This window comes from Cuculus canorus, chromosome 3 (assembly GCF_017976375.1).
Source record: "Cuculus canorus isolate bCucCan1 chromosome 3, bCucCan1.pri, whole genome shotgun sequence".
In the NCBI taxonomy this organism is placed as follows: domain Eukaryota; kingdom Metazoa; phylum Chordata; class Aves; order Cuculiformes; family Cuculidae; genus Cuculus; species Cuculus canorus.
Window position 1 is genome coordinate 78,480,011 of NC_071403.1, and position 21,328 is coordinate 78,501,338.

General features: G+C 38.1%; 1 protein-coding gene across 2 annotated transcripts in view; it reads left to right on the plus strand.

The window, feature by feature from the left end:
- Positions 1-222: 222 nt before the first annotated feature.
- The window catches only part of VRK2 (VRK serine/threonine kinase 2), a 46,271-nt gene continuing 25,165 nt past the window's right edge, over positions 223-21,328 (plus strand). Inside the window, exons 1-7 of one of the 2 annotated variants that reach the window (XM_054062474.1) lie at positions 223-450; positions 565-705; positions 11,323-11,378; positions 11,990-12,059; positions 12,902-12,989; positions 13,126-13,234; positions 14,673-14,765. In XM_054062474.1, coding sequence (XP_053918449.1) covers positions 570-705; positions 11,323-11,378; positions 11,990-12,059; positions 12,902-12,989; positions 13,126-13,234; positions 14,673-14,765 — 552 coding nt within the window. In that variant the 5' untranslated portion in view covers positions 223-450; positions 565-569. Of the gene's footprint in view, positions 451-486; positions 706-11,322; positions 11,379-11,989; positions 12,060-12,901; positions 12,990-13,125; positions 13,235-14,672; positions 14,766-21,328 lie in introns of those variants that run through there. The other variant, XM_054062475.1, reaches the window with a different exon arrangement.

Sequence of the window (21,328 nt, forward strand, 5' to 3'; positions counted from 1 at the left end):
AGTCCACCACACTCCCCCCGCCGTGATCAGCCCAGCTCGACCGGGGCTGGGCGGCTCTGAGGGAGGGCGGGAAGCGGCACGAGACATCGTATTCTCCCCTGTGAGAATACGCTCGGGGCGGCTGAAAGAGAGCGGGAAACGGCGCGCGAGCCCGCGCGAGCCCGCCCGCAACACCGCCCCCCCCCCCTTCGCCTCCACGCGCTCAGGGTGGCAGAGGGAAGGCGGGAAACGCCGCGAGACATCGCCCTCCCTTCCTTTTTCCCCCGGGGCTGCTGAGGGCCGGCGGGAAGCCGCGGGGTTGTCCGGCCGGGGCTGTCCCGGGCTCTTCCCCTGTGTCCCCGCCTCGGGCTTTCCCCGGCGGAAAGACGCCGTCCCGCCGTTTCCTTCTCCTCCCGCTGAGGGCGGGCGCTCCCGGCCTGCGGGAAGTTTCTCTTTGGGAGGTTGACCGTGGTGGGTCTCTGTTCCCGAGCCGCCCTGAGAGGGAGCTGGGCAGGGGTCGTGTGGAGACGGCGATTCGTCTGACAAAAAGTCAACTTTCTCTCTCATTTCTTTCCCCCTCTGAAGGTGCGATGCCGCCGAAGGGTCGAGGCAGGGGCAAGCTGCCGGTTCCTCTCCCGAAGGACATGATCCTGAAAGACACAGAAGGAAAAGGCTGGAGGCTGGGCAGTCAGATAGGCCAGGGAGGGTTTGGCCTGATCTACTTAGGTAAAATACAGGTGGTGATTAGAGGGGTCACATGTCAATTTCTTTGTCACTTTCTGATATGAGTGAGGCTGAATGAGTTTGAAAAGTTACTTTTGTTAGCACGGTGGTGGTCGTCTGTATTGAACTGTAGTTTTTTGAGGTTTTCAGCACCCTGTTGGGTGTTCTTGTTGTTCAAAGTGTTGCTCATGGTGCAGTGTTTTCTCCATGGGCTGTCCAGCCCATATTGCTGGCTTGTAGTGCATCTTTATGGGACTACCAAAGGGCACTGCCAAGCGATGCTCTTCAAGGTGATGATGATGCTTTTGTGAGCTGCTGCTTTGGACTTAACCCAGTCTTGTGCTCTGGAGCACTCTGGGTTTCCAGTTATTGGAAGATTTATCTTCTGGTTAAGTCTACTTTCACTTTTCATCCAAGAAAATTAACAGTAATGATGGTTAGCAGGGTGTTGCCTCTGAATCAAAGTCTTTAACTAGAGGTAGAAATGATGTTCTCTGTTTCTCTAGCCTATATTTCTGTATTTTATTCTGAAAAAGCTGCGTTTCACTCAGTCTGATTTATAAAGAATTAATTGTTCTAAAAGGTGGTTTGTAAAGCATTCTGGGTCATTGAAAAGGTTATAGTGTATGTTACTAGTCCTGGTCTCTATGAAAGAGAATTCCTGTTTTCAAGACAATATTACAAGCTGTTTATTTGTTTTTCAGTGGCAAATGTACACAAACAAACTAGCCCACAGTGACTGCTAGAGACTAAATTGAGCTTGTATTAAGGCAACAGTAAATAATTATCTAGAATCAGTTAGTGCATAGTCTCTAGAGCCAAAAGTTAGAAATACATTAACTCTATACTTGCAGTATTAATGTTTAAAACTTGATAAGCAGGTTTGCTATCCTTAAATCAAATTCCTTGTATGCATAAATCAGGTATACCTTAATTTTTTATTTTTTCCTCTTTTTGCATTTTTCTGCCGTGGAAAATAGTTTTGATTGTTTCCCATGTTTTTCTTTTGGTTGATCTCTTAATGATGTTTCCTTCATATGAAGTGATTTGTCAGAATTAATCTGTTAATACACTGTTATGCACCATGAGCTTTTCACTTTCTGTGATTTACAGATTTTTATAACGAAACAGGTTTTCACTAGAACAAGCATTATATGTCACACCTTCCTTTCAAATATGCAGAGCTGTGCTGGATTCAGTGTGGTTTCATAGAGGTGAAGGAGTTGTCCATCAGTGTCAAATTGTAGTATCAAGCACCTACTGTAGAGAGAAAGAGTGTTCATTTTCTGTAGAAGGGTTAGCGTGTGTGCTCTTTTCATATTTGCAGACATAAATGTAACACTTGTGCCACTGGTCTCATGGTGACAGATTTACTGTGATCTTTGTTACATCTGACTGTCTCATGGTGCTTAGCTGATTTCAGCTGTTCAGGAACATTTTATATTGCACTGAAGTGTTCTTCCTTGTTTTTTCCCTCATTGTCATTGTGGTTAATCACGAAGAACTGAATGGCAACTGAAGATTTGTATTTTATTTCATGGTGCGATAGTCCCATATGTGGTGAGATGTTGCTTCTCTAAAGTGGTTGCCCAGTTCTACTGTTATTCCAGTTATTAATGTGTGCCTATAAACTACAGAGGGTGGACAATTTTACTTGTGTATCTGGAATTAAATTGCATCTAGAGTTCAGGTTTGAGTGGAGAAAATTTCCAGGGAGGGGAAAAGGCATAAGTTGGCACTTTGTTCCACTGAATGCCTGTGTAAATGAAGCAAAAAGATTTCAGTAGCAACCTAAATGCCACTGCTACTGCTTTTCCACAAAATAAGCGGTCACTGAAAAACCTGGAGAAAACTAAGGCTGTGTATATGTTTGCAAGGTAATTGGCTAAACAGAAGTGAATGAAGAAATGGCAACAGTTGGTAGCTACAGTCCTACATCCACCCTATATATGAGAGCTTGTTTTTCTTTGGGCTAGATTTGGTATGGTCTGCTGCACTGAATTTTCTCGTCAAGTTCATGGTTTGAGGCTGTTTGAAGGAAATGTTTTGAATCCTTATGTTGCTCTTAGTAGTTGAGGTTCATCTGGTTGGCTCCTGTAGTGGAGCTTCTGTTTGGTTTCCTCTGGAACTGATACAGTTGACTCATACCTAACTGCTCTATAAACTGACCCAATGGGTTTGGTAGGAGTTTCAACTAACTGCTGTTAGCAGGCACACTTTCAGAATATTTACGTTCTTTTTTTTTCTTTTGATACTGATAGTTTGTTATGACCTTCTTTGAAACATCAGTTGGTTATGTTGACAAGATGCAGTACACGGAGTTTATGTGAGACGGTACCATAAGAATATACAACTTAGCATGAGCTAAGAAGTAAAGTTCAAGTGTCTCTGGATATTGCCATTCAAGGATAAAGAAAAGGAAGATGGAAACTTGCAGAAGGCTTATGTGGAGAGAAGAGACTGCGGGAACTGCTGATGCAGTGCAGGGAGGAAGGTTCTAGTGAGTATAGCTCTCCACATTTAAGACAAAAAAAACGTATTCCTGAATCAGTTGGAATGTAGCTCTGTCATATTCTGTTGTAGTGAAGTCACACTGGATCTTGTGGGTGTTATAGCATAGGGGAGTCTGTCAGTTTCATGCAGATTTGATTTGGTTAGTTTTGTGGCTGATCACACAGACCACTGAGATGATTTCATACAGTTTGGTGTTTGTTGCATTTGGCTCCCACTGAACCAAGGTGGAAAGCAGTCAGTGAATTAGTTGAGAACGCAAATACAGTTTAGGACCTTTGCTATTACTGTACTGTGGTTTTTTTTGTAAGTGGCTTTCGTAAGACTACATGGCTGAAGAAACACTGCAGTCAGTTTTAAAATGATATTTGTTTTCATTTGATCTTTTCGGAATGACCAGTGAATTTTAACACGTAGTGCTGAACTGAAGGCTTTAGTTACCCTTGTAGGTCATCCTACAATTAAAAGAGGAAATGAACAAGATTTGTTCCCAAGTATTGACACTGACTGAAGCTTTTTTGTTTAGTCTACCTTTTTATCTCTGATACATGTTTATGTTGTTTAAAGCATACTGTTCAGTAGGTTTTTTAGGGCTTGATCCTATACAAGAGTTTAGTTGTCTTTGAGAGTCAAGGGGAGTGTAATAGAAGATGAACCTTTGAGAGTAAGATTTGGATGCTTGGTACTGAGAGGCACCTTCTTTCTCTATGCTGTTGAAACTAGTTTTGAGTGCATATACAGCAAGATATGGGAGGACCATTAAACTTGCATTGAGAGGCTAACCCAGAAAGAGATGTAGAGAGATGGACAAGACAGGAGGCAGATTCTACTGCCTGCCAGATATGCACAGCACAGCCCTTTTATAAAAGTAAAGGTTAACTTTGCTGGCTGTATCTTTTAATAGTTATTTTTACAGTAGCGGTGTAAAGATTTTGATGTGCGTTGTTATAGCTTAATTTCCCATTAAGGGTACTTCATACTCCATTAATCTATAACAATGTTCTGGAGAAATTTTATGCTGTCTCTGCAAAATATATTTACAAGGAATGCATTCCATGGAAAGTCCTCTTCACTAAGTCAAACTCGCTGAAAGCCATTTACTGACCCTGAGAGTTAGGATGCAAATAGTCTCTTCAGATGCAGGGCCTCTAAACTTATAATTATGTACCTGAAAGTTATCAGTATCTACAAGTTCTGTCCTGCCTCAGAAACATTTTTCCAGGTTTTCTGATTATTCTTTCTCTTTCCTATCTGTGCTATCTTGTCTGTTTCTTTGTTGACTTGTTACTTCTTTTGAATTCCCTTTGCATTTGTGTCTTGACTAGAGCAAATCCAGATGCTGAAGGCTTACACATACTGATTCCTCCCAGTACTCCTGAAGAGGGGAGCTGCTGTTGTTGCCAGAAAAAAATAGAAACCATCTAGAGGTGTTCTCTCAAGCATTGCTTTGTTGTAGCAAGTGCAATATAGCTCATATGCTGGAATTAACTATGGTGTTGCATGTCAGAAGTTTTATTTTATTTTTGTTACTAATGCTGATTTGCTGTCAGGTGCCTCAGATAGAACTGTTATCCCTTTGATAAGAGGGAGCAGAACAGAGAGCAACTGAGAAAGAATTAAAGGGTGACATATTGGTGTCTCACGGATATTTTGTAGCCCTGTGGAGAACAGTAGCACTACATTGGAAAATTAAGCAAGAGTTGAGGTGGGTGCTACTGAGAGCCTTACGTTATCTCATTTATCTTCTTGATCACAGCCGGTAATTAACACCAGTCTTTATATAAATCATTATCTAGTCCTCCTGCAAGCACTCTATTAATGCACAATTTGGACTGAAAATTTAAATGCAGAAAGGTCACGCAATCTTTTGTTACGATTCCACTGTCACAGTGAAATCTGTACACAGCACTATCTTCTTGCAGGCTTCCTTCTCATGGAAACTGATGGTTCTGAAAAAAATTTTGTACACTCACAGACATACACGTGTTTGTTAGATGGTGTCTTTTACAACAGAACTTATTAAATTGTAGATTTGTTTTAATTGTGTTATACCTGTATATTGTAATGGAACTTTGTAAACGATAGGTGAAAACTCAGAGTTTTGAAACCATTTTTGGTAGCTGGCTTTGCTGCAGATGTTTAAGTGTTTCTGTTTGGCTGCTATTTTTGAATGTGTTGTTACAATATGAGAAGCTCAGGAAAGGACAAATTGATAAAACTATAATCAGTGATAATTCTGTTCTGCTTGGAGACCTGTCACTGGTATAACTAGCAGCACACCATCCTTTTTCTTCTTTTTTTTACCCTCATTTTCCAAGAAGAAGCGAAGAATTGCTTGAGCAGTAAACAGTGATTAAATAGGTGAATATTATCTTCTAATATAAGGAGCACAGAGAGCTCTGCTTCTAGTGAAGAGGTGTAGTTGTGGCCTTTTCTGCTTCTAAGGTTGGACCACAGTACAGTGCTGTTACTCTGAGGCCTGGTATTCTGGGAATCAGGCTGAGGTGTGAAAGAAAGGTTGTTTGTATTTCAGAAGAGTAATTTCCATGGATAATTTGTATTCCTGTGAGCAGGGGTGTATATGTGTCAAGGAAGAGAAGCGTTGATGGAAGCACGTTCTGTTATTGTCATACTGTTCATTCCTTGGTTTGTGTTAGGAAGCCAGCTTTAGCAATTGGTTCTAAAGAAACAAAGTACTTCAACAATTGCTTAAATTAACTTCACTGAAAATATTTACTATAGTACAGCAAACAAAAATGCAGTAAAAATTACACCAAAAGATATACATTCAGCATGATTTTTATAAACTCAATGGAAAGAATATTAATAGCAAACTCCTGTAATTAATAGGTCTAGTAGGTAACTGGTTAGGGATGGATTTTTCTTAACCTTCAGATGTTAAAATGCATTTCAGCAAAGGTCTCATTGTACATGCAGGTTTGAACTTTGTGTGAAAATAAATGCGTTGGCAGACAAACACCATTCCAGGAGAGAGTCTTAAGAGTCTGTTTAACTAGTCACTAATATTAAAGTTTATAAATGGAGATATAGCAAGCAGAATACCTAATTTTTTCACCCTGTTTATGAGCAAAATATATTATAAATTGAACCTGGGTTTGCTGTTCGGTCGTTACTTAGGGCTGACCTTATGGTACAGGATCAGCCTCCACCATATATTAAAGTGGAAATATTCCTTACCTCAACTAGTTCTGCTGATGACTGCTTCCTCTGAATCTTCCCTCTTCTAATTTTTTGGTGGCTAGAAACCTTATCTTTCAAAGCATAACACATTTTCACACTGTAGTCTAAAACCTGTGACAAAGTTTGCAAAGATCATTACTATTACACTTTAGTGTTCTGCCACTTAATGTGCTGGGGCTTTTTTCCCATGTGTATGGGACCTGTGATTTGGGAGCTCCTGTTGTGCTCCTTGTTAGTCCACCTGGCAAGAGTTCTGGTCAGGATTGAGACTCTGACGTGCTAAGTAAAACTAGAAAGTCAAGAGAGCAGGTTTGATTTACACCCCCACCCCCCATCGGTATTTCTGAGCAGTGCTACACGGTAACAGGAACAGCTTTGGATGAAAGATAGGGCACCTGTTGCCTTATGGAGGGCACTCCCTTCAGCCATCTTTGGCACCTGTACTCCACTGAACCTGGCATAGTGTTTTCTGAGTGGGCACCATGTCAGAGTAGCAGATGGGCTGGAGCAGAATCTTGCCAGAAAACAGTTTGTGCATGAAGTTTTAAATATTAGAGGCCTGGACTCCCATCTGAGAGTGCTGTAAGAGCAGACCATGCATAGCTTTTCTGCCTAGGGTTAAGGAATGTGTCATGCCTATTCCAGCTTAGAGTAATTAAGTTTGAAAGTCAAACAGTGGCTTACATTGCTGCAGAATACAAAACTTTGGCTCTAGTGAATCAAGATTAAGGATTCATAGAAATATGAGTAAGAAATATAGTGAAATTTCCTACCAGAACTAAATGCTCTTAACTTGGAGGCATTTGCAGTTATCTGCAGAACAGTTTAGCAGTTGAGCACCATTTTCTACGAAAACCAGTTTAGTCAGCTCTTGTGGAAGATGGCTTCACAAGCATGGTACAGAGGGCTATGTTTATGTAATTTCTATAATAAAACTCTACATTCATAAAGCTACCTAGAAGAAGAATCTTAAGAAAAACCCGTATTTATAAACAGTGCTCTGAAAAGGGTCTGTTCAGGAAAGGTGATGCATTCTCAAAGTAACAATATGAGCAGAGAAGCAGGTGCTCCTTAGGCTACTTTACCAATGGATGTAAACATCCTTCAAGCACCGAGTGTTTCAGTTCTTGGGAAATGTTGGAAATTGTGAGGGTGGCGAGAGAAAGCAATGTGCTTTGTTTGCTTTTAAATATTTGCCTTTGAATACTCCATAGGTAGGAAATACATAAAGTTACATGCTAATTTTAATTATTTGTTTACGTTTAGTTTTTAGTAACTATATTCCTGTAAATTGGATTGTGTTTTTATTAAATCGTCAGAACAACACTCCTGCCTGTTTGTTCGCTGTTGAATTTAACAACTCTTGGCTTGACTTAAACAAGGCCAGAATTTTTCCAGCTTTTTTTATAGGTAGCCTGTAATTTTGACGTGTGGTATTTTTTAGGTTAGTTTTTATTTCTGAAAAAAACTAAGCTGAAAGTACCACTCTTCAGGATTAGTTAACTAATGAAACAAAGCAAAACTAAAATACTAGCAACCCCAAAACCTCTGAAAATAATTGTATTCATGTTTCCCGAACAAATATATCCTGAAAATATCCAGCAGTGGCAAAGACACCAGCTGTGGACAGAAGCAGGGATGTATTTCCAAACTACCAAATCAGTGCTGTTTTCTTTTCCACTGTGTAAACTTTGTCAACACAACTGGTTCTGTGAGAGCCATTGAAAATATTTCCCCATATTGCAAATATGACTGCCACAAATTAACTGCTAAAACTACAACAAGCACGTTTGAACTGGCAAATAGAATTGGCACGTTTCTTTGTCAGACTGCATGCAATTGTGCTGTGTGGTTGCAGGAAAATGCCGTTCATCCAGAAACACTCTTTTGTTACCATGTCGTATTAACATTTAGAAAGCTACATTAATTAAGGTTATGGCACTCAGCAACAAAACGGATGAAATTCACAATTGAAGTGGATGATAAGACCATAACTGCTGTGCCTGGATGGAACTAGGGAATTCTGGATATGGGTTAATTTGAGGTAAGTTATTTGCCGTGTTGTGTGGGCACAGCAGTTGGAAATTGTGGCAAAGAATGTGAATCTTACACTCTGAAATAAAGCAGTGCAGTGTTTTAAATTCACACGCTTTTCACTGGCGTGGTAGCTGTGATTGTTGGATGAAGGGGAGGAAGGGAAAACAGAGCTGTGCCCTTTGCCCTTTGCAAATGTTTTGTGAGACTCTCTTGGTATGAGATGGAAACAGCCACAGCCCCTTACACAGCTCCATCTTGCACCAGTGTTCAAAGTTAACAATTATGCAGACAATGGTTTTGATTTTGTGCATACATCAACACCCCTCCCCCCAATGTAAGGAGTTATTGTGCGTCTCTAGTTGATAAAAGCAACATAAACTGTAAACTGGGAACTTTCACGCTTGTTATGCCATTTGAAGATATCCATTGCAAACATAATCTCACCATATTGTGCTCCTGGTACTCTATATGTGTACTTATATGCCATCAGAGACCTCCTGCCTATCAGTACTGCTCTCCTGCAGGGTCTCTGCTTACTGTCCTGCAGTCTAGCATTTAACTGATTGTAATATTATAAATAGCCATGTGCTGCCACACAGAACGAGGCTAGCACATGGCTAATTACGAGTATACAGTAATTAACTACGAGCTAAACTCGCAGGAGAGTATGTGGTGGTGGTCTATGAGGTATGTAATCAGACTGTTTGTTAAACCTTGGGAGCCTTTCCAGTCTGTTAAGTAACTATACATAGTAATGATACAATTTTTTAAAAACCATTTATGTATATTTATGGACAAAAAATAGTCTGTCTTATTTCTAAGCTGCAGTTAAAATGTTGCTGCCTGATATATGAATAGTTAATTAAAAAGATGTAACAAAAAGTGCATATGCAACTGGCTTATCTGTATGTATGTGATTATTATCTAAGCATTACCTATGTAAGAAGTTTAGAGTGTTATTCATTGCGAATGTTCTGCCTTGTTTCATCTATTTGCAGGAAAAACAATAATATCATTTCTCCTTTTGTAGATTTGAATGTCATATAACTAATTTTGTGGAGCATCTGTTCCTGTATCATGTTGAGCTTTGTCTGGCTCTTCTCCCTTTTCACTCTGTAATGATGCAGTTAGATTTGGTTTTATTTTTCTTCAGATGTTCTTTTAGCATGACTCCAAAAAGAATCCGCACTCTCATAGTGTAAGAACCATGGAGGTTAAGCCCGTTTGCTCGGCTACCTCCCATTAATTGCTCTTCTTCGTTACCCTGACAGCTGCTACTGCCTGTTCCAGATTACTGTGAATGAGGCCTCTCTTTATAAAATGTCAAGGTGTCTACAGGGAAGTTAGATCAGAGTCTCAAACACATTTAAATTTGGTACTTCTCTATACCTATCAGACCTCTGTTAAGTAACTTGCTATTAAAATACATTTTCTCTTACAAAAGTTCTTTTTCTGGTCTGTGTCAGTAAGGGAGCACATCTGCTTCTGTTTGGGTAGTGTGATGATGTGAATACAATGAAAACACATGGGTTTTGTTCCTTTAAACTAATGTCTTCAGTTTTTAACACGTAGTCTACATGTAGCAGACAAAGATAAAGACTTAAGCACCTCTGCCTTAATTCGCAATGGAGTACAAGAATATGGTAAGAATAAGGTTTACCAAAATATCCTTCCTTGCTTGTATGATAGTTCTAAATTGTATTCTGAATGTGACTGCTACTTGTCTTGTGTCTATGGCCAGCTCACATGTTCTAGAACTACTGTTTTAGTATATGTTCATTTTATTTTAATGTGTTATTAACGCAGAAGCATTCACATGGGGAAGTGTCAAGCTGAAGGTAGTGGGGACCCTGTGGGAGTTTGGGGTGTATATGCTGCCAGGTTCAACCCAGATGCTGAATAGAATTGAAGGAAGATGACAGCTGAAGGAGTTTGTTCATTGTAAAAATATTTTTATGCCTTGAACATCAAAAAATGTAAGCTAGGGTGGTTTGATTAGATCTGAGTTTACTTGATTTTTATTATACGATTAAAAGTAGTCTATTATTGTGTGTGCTGATAGTTGAAGTGTTTCACACCTGAACTGTTGTTGGTATTTGATCATTATAAGAAGTTTGAAAGGGACATTTATTTCCTAGGAATTGTATTCTTTTTAGTTTTTTCAGTGATGATTCTAAAAGATGATTTATTCTCATTAAATTTTAATCCCAGTGTAGCTCCATGGAGCTTCAGTAGTATCAGAGAGAACTGATAGTTCTCTCAGGGTCAGAAGAAAATAGGATCGCATTGTCTGTGCAGAGAGGTTCTGTCTCCTGGGCTGTAATTGGCACATGTGGTCAATTATTGTTTTGAAATCTCAACTTGCACTAAGAGGCACAATCCCTCATCTCCCCTTTAGGCAGGTAGTGGCTGTGCTATCCGTAACTTAGGCCAGTGTCTAAATAATGTCAGAATAGAAATCCAGGTTCTAGGGCAAAATTAATTTGTAATAGAGGAAAGCAATCCTGTCTAGATGCATGATGTAGGTCATAACTTTTAAGTGGTGTCTTTGTCACGACAGTGCATTGACAGCAACCAAATACAGAGGTTATCCAATTGACTGGAATGACTTAAACATAGTCTTTTACAATGGAACGCTGAAAATGTGGGTTAAAATTGCTTCTGTACTTGTTGATTAAAACTTGTGTGGTTTTCATTTTGTTTTTCCTTGAACTTGGCAAAACTCTAACCTTTAAAAGCAGGAATTCAGACAAAATGTTGGGTATCTATGTCATGTATTATTTTTGTCACTTTATGCAATGCTAGCTTGGTCTTTGTTTGCAATTGTATTTTGTTGCATACAGCTTGATACCAATCTCTCTCATTTTGCAGCTTCTCCTCAAACTCATGTTCCTGTAGAAGATGATGCAGTGCATGTAATTAAAGTGGTAATGTGGAGATCTCATTTCTAAATTATTAACTTGTATGCAGGTCTTCCTCATAATTATTTATCTTTATTTTCAGCATAGGGTCTGTTTTGCATGGTTGTAGCTTTTGGGTTTTTATGTCTTTATGTACTTTCACTGCTTGGGGATATATTTGGCATTTCCCTGACACACAGTGTTTTCTTGACTTTCCTTTCCTTGATTACTTCCCTCAACAGTTTAGTAAGGAAAATCAGACAGACTATACACTTAAGCACATCTGATCTACAGTGTTTCCGAAAATTGTGTATTAAATAATTACTGGAAGAATGTGTGCTGTCTATGAAAATGTGTTGCCAAACAACTTTTATTTTTAGCTATTTATTAACATTTCATTTCAGCTAGCATGTTATATGAGAGGTAGGGGGAAGGAAAGGGGGTTCATCTGTTTTGGGCAGCCTGATCTAGTGGAATGTGTCCCTGACCATGGCAGGAGGGTTGGAACTAGATGATCTTTAAAGTCCCTTCCAACCCAATCTATTCTGTGATTCTTTGAATTTCTCATATGATATTCTTTAGAAACAGTTGTCTTTCTAATTCATTTTATGATACTAAGTTTGTTTATTTCTCAATAGGAATATCTTGAAAATGGCCCCTTATTTTCTGAACTGAAATTTTACCAGAGGGCTGCAAAACAAGAGCATAGTAAGTAATATATCAGTTCTGAGTCAGGCAGGTTTAAGGACAAGTTTGGGTTTAACTACTTCTGATAAGAGCTATTGCTTTAGAGCTTCATAGCCAACTCATTTCATACACACTGAACTAATCCTAGTTTGTGCTATAATAATTTTAGGTTGCTATAGGTTTCTTTACTTTGATGTCATACTTGTCTTTTCTGATCAGAAGTCAGAACAGAAGTGTGCCAAATTTATTATGTGTACACTTCAGGGTGCATGGCCATGAATAGTCTCCAGAGGGAGGCCAGCCTTAGTACAAACATGGACTGTTCTTGGTATGTGGACTGATTAGTGACCATATTTCCACTGGTTACTATTTCTATGTGCAAAGCTAAAAGTACGTGTAATCGTAATAGGATTTAGTAGTAATCAAGGCACTTGATTCTGCAGACGCTTAGGCACAAATGTGATTTATTCATGGGAATTGTCCTGAAGACTTTAGATTACTTAGATTGCTCGTAGACATAAACACTTTTCATAGCTTGAAACATTCTGTATTGAATAAAATAGAGCTTCTACAATAATTTTTTTTCTGCAGCTATTGATAATTACTTATCTGCCTTCTAAGGGAAGAAGATAGTACATTGCTAGAACAAAAAACTGCTGCTTGTATTGGAGAATGTAGAGAACTTCACAGTAAAGTTACAATCTGAATTGTTTGCTCGACAAACTGCTAAATAGGACTTATTTATTTCATTTTTTCATTGAAAATATTTACTGCATAGCCAAAACAAAACCAGAACACCCACAAGAAACCTGAAATTCTCTAGCTACCTTTAACCTAATGTTATCTTTTTATTATTATTGCAGTAAGAAAATGGATGGATCTCAAAAAAATAAGGTGTTTAGGAATTCCAGTGTTTTGGGGATCAGGCTTGGCTGAGTACAAGGGAAAAAGGTAATTAGATTAATTGTAATTAAGTCTCACATTGTCTGAAGATCCATTTTCAACAAAATGGAGATCTGTCCTTTCAATCTGAAACAAACTTGTAGTTTTTTCTTAAAGAATTCCTCTTTTATATATTTCCTTGTAGCTATAGATTCATGGTCATGGAGAGACTGGGGGAAGACCTTCAAAGAATCTTTCAAGATTGTGGAAGCAGATTTAAGAGGGACACCGTTCTGCAACTTGGGGCACGAATGGTATATACACAGAGGGGGGAAATTGCTGTGTCGTGATCTTGCTGAATTCAACTATAAAATTATCCTTCTAATATAGTTCATTTAGGTAGCTGTTGAGGTTAGAATTAAACACGTGTAAAACATCATCTTTAAAAATACAGTTTGTATGAAGTCAAAAACCAAGACCCCCTAAAAACTGAAAGTTGATGGGCTGAAACCAAAACTTTTCCTAATAGGTTAAAACATAGACCATACACACATGTGTCTAGACTGAGACTTGTAAGCCTGTTCTCATATGTTTTTAACATGTATTGATTTTTTTTCCCTCCTGTGTCTGAAGGGTATTGTATTAGATGTCCATATTTGTCAAAGTACAGAATTGCATGCCTGAATGCAAAATTTTCAGTCTGTTTGCTTAACACACTGATTGTACAGTCCAGGATTAGGCTAGTCTGCAAATAGCAGTTTTGTTTTCACATATGTATAGACTGGCACATACTAATAGAAGACTGTACATGTGCTTCTTTGCAATACCATTTGTGTTGTGAAAGACCACTTTCACTGAACAGAGGTCCACAGTAAATGGGGTGGAGGCAGTGGTCATTAGTTGCAGGAAGAAGAGCTCTGAGTATAATGGAAAAATATGCAGAAAGTGTTTTAGCACTGGAATGTGCTTCCTAGAGGATGTGAAATGTCCATCCTTGGGGACTTTTGAAACTTGACTGTCCAATCTCTTGTACAACTCAATCTAATTTACATTATCAATCAGTTTACATTACTCCTGATTGAAGCAGAGTGTTTAGCTTGGACACCTCCAAAGTTTCCTTTTAACTTTAATAATAACTATTATTTTTTGAAAAAGTTAAATGCTTTTGTAGTCGTGTAATTGACAGACTTGTAAAACTCTTTGGACTCTCCAAAAGCCAATAGATTGTTCTTTGTATAAGTTGTCACGTGCAAGCGTGCTTTTTAATAACAATGAGAGCTATCATACCTCCTCAATAAGGAGCTGAAGAAGGAGGATGATGCAGGGGGGTGGTGACATGAAATGCAGGTTATATAGTAACTGGCAGGATCAAATATATCCTAAACCTACAGGACTGATTGAATATGTTCTTTTTAAGAGCTTGAAGTTTCAACATTTCCTCCAGTGTTCTTGAAGTACGAGTTTCATTCTTGCTTTGTGGCCTTAGAAGCTGGTACTTCTAAGTGGTTACACAGGGATACCTTGTGGCAGAGTATGGCTCTTTTATGATTTGCCATCAGCTATGTGCCTGGTGGGAACAGATCTTGTGGCCAGAGTGGGCAGTCCTTGTCTTCTAACTCAAAACAAATTTGCCAGCTCAGTCTGTGCAGCCCTTGATTTCACTGTATAAGTGAGGAATATTTGGTTAGTATGGTTAAGGGCAGAGTGGAGAAGATGATGGTGTTTTCTTTTCTGTTCTAAATCCTTTCTTAGTTGGATACTTTGGAATATATACATGAAAATGAGTATGTTCATGGTGACATTAAAGCAGCAAATCTACTTTTGGGCTACAACAATCCACATGAGGTAAGGATGTTAATTTCTCTACGCTGCCACTGTCATGTGTTTATAACTGCTTAATAGTTTTATGTATATTCTTCATTAACAATTCACATATTAAAATAAGTTTGTGCATGAACATTCACATCCTGTCACGACAAATCTCAGAGTTGCTCAGTTGAGCTTAAGGTCTGAGAGAGGAGGAGAACAAAACTCCGCTTTGTTCTGTTTGTGCTCTGCTGACTAGGGTACTGGTTATGGGTGGGTAAACTGATCAAGAGGGTAAATTACATGACCTAGTATATTAGTAGAGTCTAAATATGTGGCCCATTGTAGCTCTGGCTTTCTAATATTGCTATGAATTGTGTTTCCATGCAACTAAATCATATGTTCTGTTCATTGTGGTGGATATAACAGGTAAGGAGCATTGAGGTTGCCGCTCTAACACTCTAAAGCCTAAGGCTAGCCTTGAAATTGAAGTGTTTTGGTGAAATGTTTTGGAACGAATCTTTTGATCCTGTCATACACATCTTAAAATAACTTTTTTTTCTTCAGTTAATAAAATCTAAGTATGCTTTTTCTTGGAAAAAATCATTTAGGAAAAAAGGACATCTCTAACTTTACTTAAATATAATTAGCTGTAAGCAATACTTCTTTCATTTTTTGTTTTTCTGCTGCAATGATGGAGCAACAGATCTTGCAAAACAGTTCGCTGCTTTTGAAGGTTGCGCTACTGAACTATATCTGCTTTTTTGCAACTTTCAAATTAAATGGTCGAGTCAAATTTACCTTTTCAGCTTTCTAAAACACATAGCTTAAAAACTATCATGGCTATTCAAAACAACTATGTTTTCAGACAGTGGTAGCAGCCAGTACATAATATCATTTTATGGTGTTTACCAGTCTGCTGAATCCAAAGGAGGAGCTATTTAGAGGCAAAATGATCTGCTACCCAGACCCGTTAACATAACTCAAATGAATTTTTTTGTTTTGGCTATTGTATTTTTTTGACAGCAAGATATGCTGCTGTTTTTCACATTGAAACCATTTTGGAAGTGTCCATTTACAGTAATCATAAAATTTTAAGACATGTAGCTGACTACAATCAGCTGCTTTTGAATTAGCCAGATTGTGGGGGTGATTTTATGATTTGTTTCTCACGTTGTCTGCATGAAGATTGTGCTATACTAGTATTTTGTTTTCAAAAGTAGTAAATTCATTGACAGATTAAAAATAAGGTACTTATGAATTACTGGGCAGAGGGTTTAGGTGGAAATATAACTTAAGTTATATTTTTTAAATAAAAGAAATCGATAGCTATTCCAATTTAAGTAGCTGCTGTCTTAACACATAGAACTGTATTTACTGCTGAGAGGTTTTGTGTAGAATTTTGTTTCAGTAAAATTATTTTTCCATTGAAATTATTTTATAAAACATTTTTTTAAAATTTGCATTCTAATTCAGAAGAGATATCAGGAGAGAATTACTAGTGTTTGCTTGTGTTTGTAAGGTGTGAATTAATTTCATTTCTGTACGTTTAAGAAATTGTAGAGCTGTTCAGATATTATTCAGATAAACTTCCCAGTCATGGTCCCAGAAATTCTGCAAGTGCCCACAGGGTGGCTGATTTCACTAAAGCCATGATAACTATACCATGCCAGTCTGCAGCCATGTAGACAGTGTTGATTACCTTAGAATACATTTAGAAATAATGTGTACCGTATTTAGTTTACACGACAGGGCAGATAGCTTAACAGGACTGTTCCTGGTCAAATAAAAAATTATACTCCAGACTCAGCTTGTACAATATGTTGAAACTCATATGCTCTGTGTCTTGTGGGACATGAAAAGAAGGAATAATCTCACCAACACCACAGCTAAAACTTTCAAATTGGCAGATCTATGTATGCCACTAATCAAACATCCTTCCTCTTGAACTGTTGACTCTGATGTGCTGTCTGCCCACATACTTCAATAAGTGTTCTTTACCTGGGTTAGGAGCAGTACTAGACAATATTCTCAGACAGATTCAGGTATACAGAACTGTACATGTGTACTTGCACAAATGACTTTGAAATTGTCGTGTCCGGGCTCTTTGCATATGCCATTAATTTGCATGTAGTTCTGCCATGAATGTTGCTTCTTCCTGTTCCAGATGTGTCCAGTTCCTGTGTAAGACTTCATGATGTTGCAGCAGCCTTCTCTCTAAACCAAGCTGTGTTTATAACATGCTGGTGAGCTGAATGTGTTATGTGCTTACCAGAACAGTTTTTGAGAAGCTCTTTGGAGCATTACCACTGACTGAATACGTCAATAATACGGAATTTCCTGTCCTGTGTCCTCTAAGCTGTTGTTGGAGATGCTGTATTTTAATTTGGTAATCTTGTACTAACCTTAAGCAGTTCATATAAAACATCAGACACTGTTATTGCTACCAAATGCTTGTGAAGTGTTTTGTCCAACCTTCTTCCTATGCTAAAATGGTAGATAGATAGATTGCTTTGATCTTGGGTTTTTAAAAACAATGGAACTGAGAGGTAAAGTGATCAACCTAATATAAATAGGGAGTGAGAGCATCTAGCCAGTGGCAAACTCAAACTTGGGAATACAAGCTCCAATGGGAGTTGGCATAAAAAAGCTGTCTGACCTAACAATTTCTGTGGTGAGCTTTTATTAAGAGTTCTGTGGTATTGAGCTATTGCTCTTTAGGGTCTAGGACTTCAAAGAGAAAAGGAATTGGAATTGTTCTTTAATTCTACACATATGTTTTTAAAAGAAACCAATATCTAATCTCTCAAAAATAAATTTGTATATTCAAAATATATTTCCAGTTCTCTTTTGGTGAAGAAATAGAAATCTCTGTTCATAAAAGCATATATATCTTTATACTCAACTTTGTGTTCGTCCTTTTGTGGCCATTCATGTGTACTATTACATGTGAATTTGGCACTGACTTCCTGCACTTCTGAAAAAGATATTTTTTCTATGTTAGACTTTCTGTTGCTATGCTATCTTCTGTAAATTAACCTGGTAAATTTACACCACAGCCAACAGAGAACCCGTGAAGTCTATACCGCTATCCCCTACCTTCTGCAGCAAGGCAGAGAAACAAATAAAGTAAAGGTCCTGTCACTCTGTGACCTCCAAATGATGTTTAGAAATGGTTAGAAGATCAGAATCAACTGACCTCAAAGAGCGGCTTGTGGCAGATCTATTCAGTAGAAGGGAACGAGGCCGTTCAGTGAGTTACAGGTCAAAAGATCAATTCTCTAGTCAATATGTTTCTGAACATGGACCCAGCACAATGACTGACAGAACAGGAGTGATGTACTGAGGGAAGTACACAGCCTGTGAATCTTGAAGAGGCCTGAAAGAAAACTTTATGTGATTAGACCTATGAATTGCAGTACAAGTCAAGAATTGTCTCGGTATGGCATTGAGTTAAAGATGATTTGGTGCATAGTAGTAACTGTTTGTATGATAAAGCAGAATGAGCATTATTAATATAGAGTAAAAGAGAAATTCAAATCCATTAAACTCATTTAAACTGTGGTGCTAGTAAAAGGGATAAGCAGTCACCAGACAAGAGCTTAAAACAGAGTTTTTAACAAATTAAACAGGGTTTGGAAGAAAATGATTACCTTGTTGCATTTTCTTTTTTTCTCCAATGGAATATATGGGCAGACATAGTGCCATGTTGCACATTCAAGACTGTACCAGAAGTTGGCTATTTTTGATTTTTGAGCTGTAAATTTTATTGCTTTTGTACTTGAGTTCTGTTTTTGATTCTAAGCATTTCTTAGATGAGATTGTTAATGAATAAAACTCTCAGACTTTAATATCATAGATAGCCCTAGAAGAAAAGGTAGAAAGAAGAATCCAAAGATGTTTCAAACTGTTAACTCTTAAGACCAGCTTTCAGTGGACCAGCATAGAACACACAGCAGTTACATGTTGATCATATGGGAAAAATATGCATGGAAACAATGCCAACTTTAAGCCGTTTTTCATTGAGAGATGAATCATTGTGATTCCTGCTTTTTAGTCCAGTGTGGCAGATTTGCTAAAGTGCAGATTAATTGAAAAAAGTGAATATATTTTCTGTTCTCGTTCACATGTTTTTAGAAGGAATACAGCATGCAGAGATACCATATAGAAACAGTTCAGTTTTAACTAATGGTTGCTGGCTGCAGCCCTGATGTGAGATGTAGCTTTGCAATCAGATGGCCTTAATTTTCTTTCATCAGTCCCATTTCTGTGTTTGGATAGAACTACTGACACTGATTTAATTTCTTTTTGTAGTAAAGGTCCAAATATCTTGGAGTACAGTTGATTCCAGCGTCAGTACTTGCCACTGACAAGTCACAGATGATTTCTTTCCCTTGTTCCTTATTTTAACCTGCTTTCCTCATTCGTTTTTCTGTTTTGTTTAAGATTCTAATTCTGTTTCAATCACTATACTTCAGACTTCATGTGTCAAGATGGACTTGTCCATCTTTAGCCTTTTTGTAGTGTCCAGATGAAGTGACAGCTCTATGGCCATTAGCAATCTGCTCTTATTAGTAGGTGTTTACTTAATTATTTACAGCACAATACATAAAGCTAGTAATGGAACCATTGAAAAGAGAACATACAAAGAAAATCACTATATTGTTATCGTTTCAGCAATAAATCTTCTGCTATGTGTACTTCAAAATAAAGAGAATATCATGAGAATCCACAGTGCCAGGCTTGTGACTTCCTAGGTCAGGGTAGCTATGTATCATAACATGTGCAAGTTGTAAGAGTTTCATATATTTAGTATATATTTAGCACTTCAGATATAAAGCACTGTTAAGGGAGTCATGCACAGGAAGGACAAGAGGACTGCTGAATCTACGGCTGGTTGCTTGAGCACATAAATAATTATTTGTGACTGTGTGGCTGTTTGCTTGAATAAGATAGGCACAGTCATGTTTGCTTGAAATTAAGTGCAAAGACTTCAGAAATCTATCTCCTGATCCATAACAAAATCTATTAATAACAGACCGTGCTAAGCACTGCTGAGTCTAGTGCAGGCTAGGATGTGTGAAAAAATTATAAAAATGGAGAAACTTTGAGCAAAACCATGAGTTAAAATAAGTGAGTGTGGGGGAAGGTGTGTGCCATGTCACACAGATAAACCCAGCTGTTCTAGGCTTATGTCGCTGTTTCACCTTCATCATCCATGTTACCATTTCTTGTTTCAAGTGTCTTGTTTATTTTCCTCTGCATATGCTTTGTTCTCTTTTTGTTCTTATTTGTTTTGTTGTTCCTAAAAAAAGCAGACAGATTAAAATATTTATGGTATTGAAACAGATAGTAACACTGGCTTAATTTTTCTCAATATTCTTTAATATTTAGCATCTTATACTCCTCCCTATATTCTAAATAAACTGCAACCATCTAAAAACTACCCCTACCCACCATGTTCTTCCCAAATTTGGAAGGGCATGTTGTGTTAAACGTTATCAAAGTGACAACTAGTTGTAAAGAACTATATTTCTTTGTAATGATGAACGGATTATAACGACAACTGATGAAATGAAATGAAATGAATGGTTGTGGCAAGGTTGTAACAGTGCATTGCTGATTTTGTAGAGGCTAAAAGAGATTGCTCTTTGTTGGTGATGAAGATGCTTTGCCTTTGGCTGCCGCTATTTGCATGCTGATGGAAAAAATCTGGTGGGAAATTTGTGGAAGTGATAAATGGCTTGGCCAGAAGAAAGCTGGACAATTTTCATGAGCAAGGAGCAAGCTGTTGTGCAATCACAGATGTTGCTGCCATAGCATTTGAGTGGCTTTAAGAGGTGGTTGTTTCTTGGTTTCCAGGTCTTGCCACCATCAGCCAAGGCAGGATAACCTGAAGCTACTTCTCACTTTCAGAGGGTTTTTTTCCAGTATAAATTTAAAACTACTCTGCTGATACTAGTACTGATGGTATTTTAAGCAAATCTGTTGCTTAAAAATGGATGAAGAGTACATAGTTAACTGTGATTTATTTGTAGGATAACTGGTAACTCTTTTACTTAGTTCAGATTTGACTAGTGAATGTTTGTGGCTATTATCCAGATGCCCTGTTGTTAAGGTAGTTTGAAAGACAAGGTTGGGCTGCCATATGGGAATACTTATCACTTTAGCTAGCATTCCCAGCCCAGACAGAACCAGAAAGCTGTCAGAGATGCTTTTCTTGTATTGTTTTTTTCTAACAGTTAAAATCTCATTTTAATATAAGCCAGGATTTTTAAAGGTTGAAATCCGCTCTATATTCACCTTTTTGTACCTGATCAACGGCAGATGTAAGAAATCTATAGTCAAGCAAAATACAAAATGTACGACTTACCTTCTAGCCTTCTCTCTCCTTTCCATCTCACAAAGGATGCAGAAGACTTGCAAACTTGATATGAGGGTAGTTATTTTTCTCACACTGACTGTGTGCTCAATTAGGACAGGTACCAGAGCATCAGGAATAAGCTGGAGAATGGTTGCAGGAGAAAATCAAATCGGTCAACCCAACAAAGTTTATGCTTTGTCCTAGATTTTCTAAATGTGCCTATGGTCTTTAATCTTGT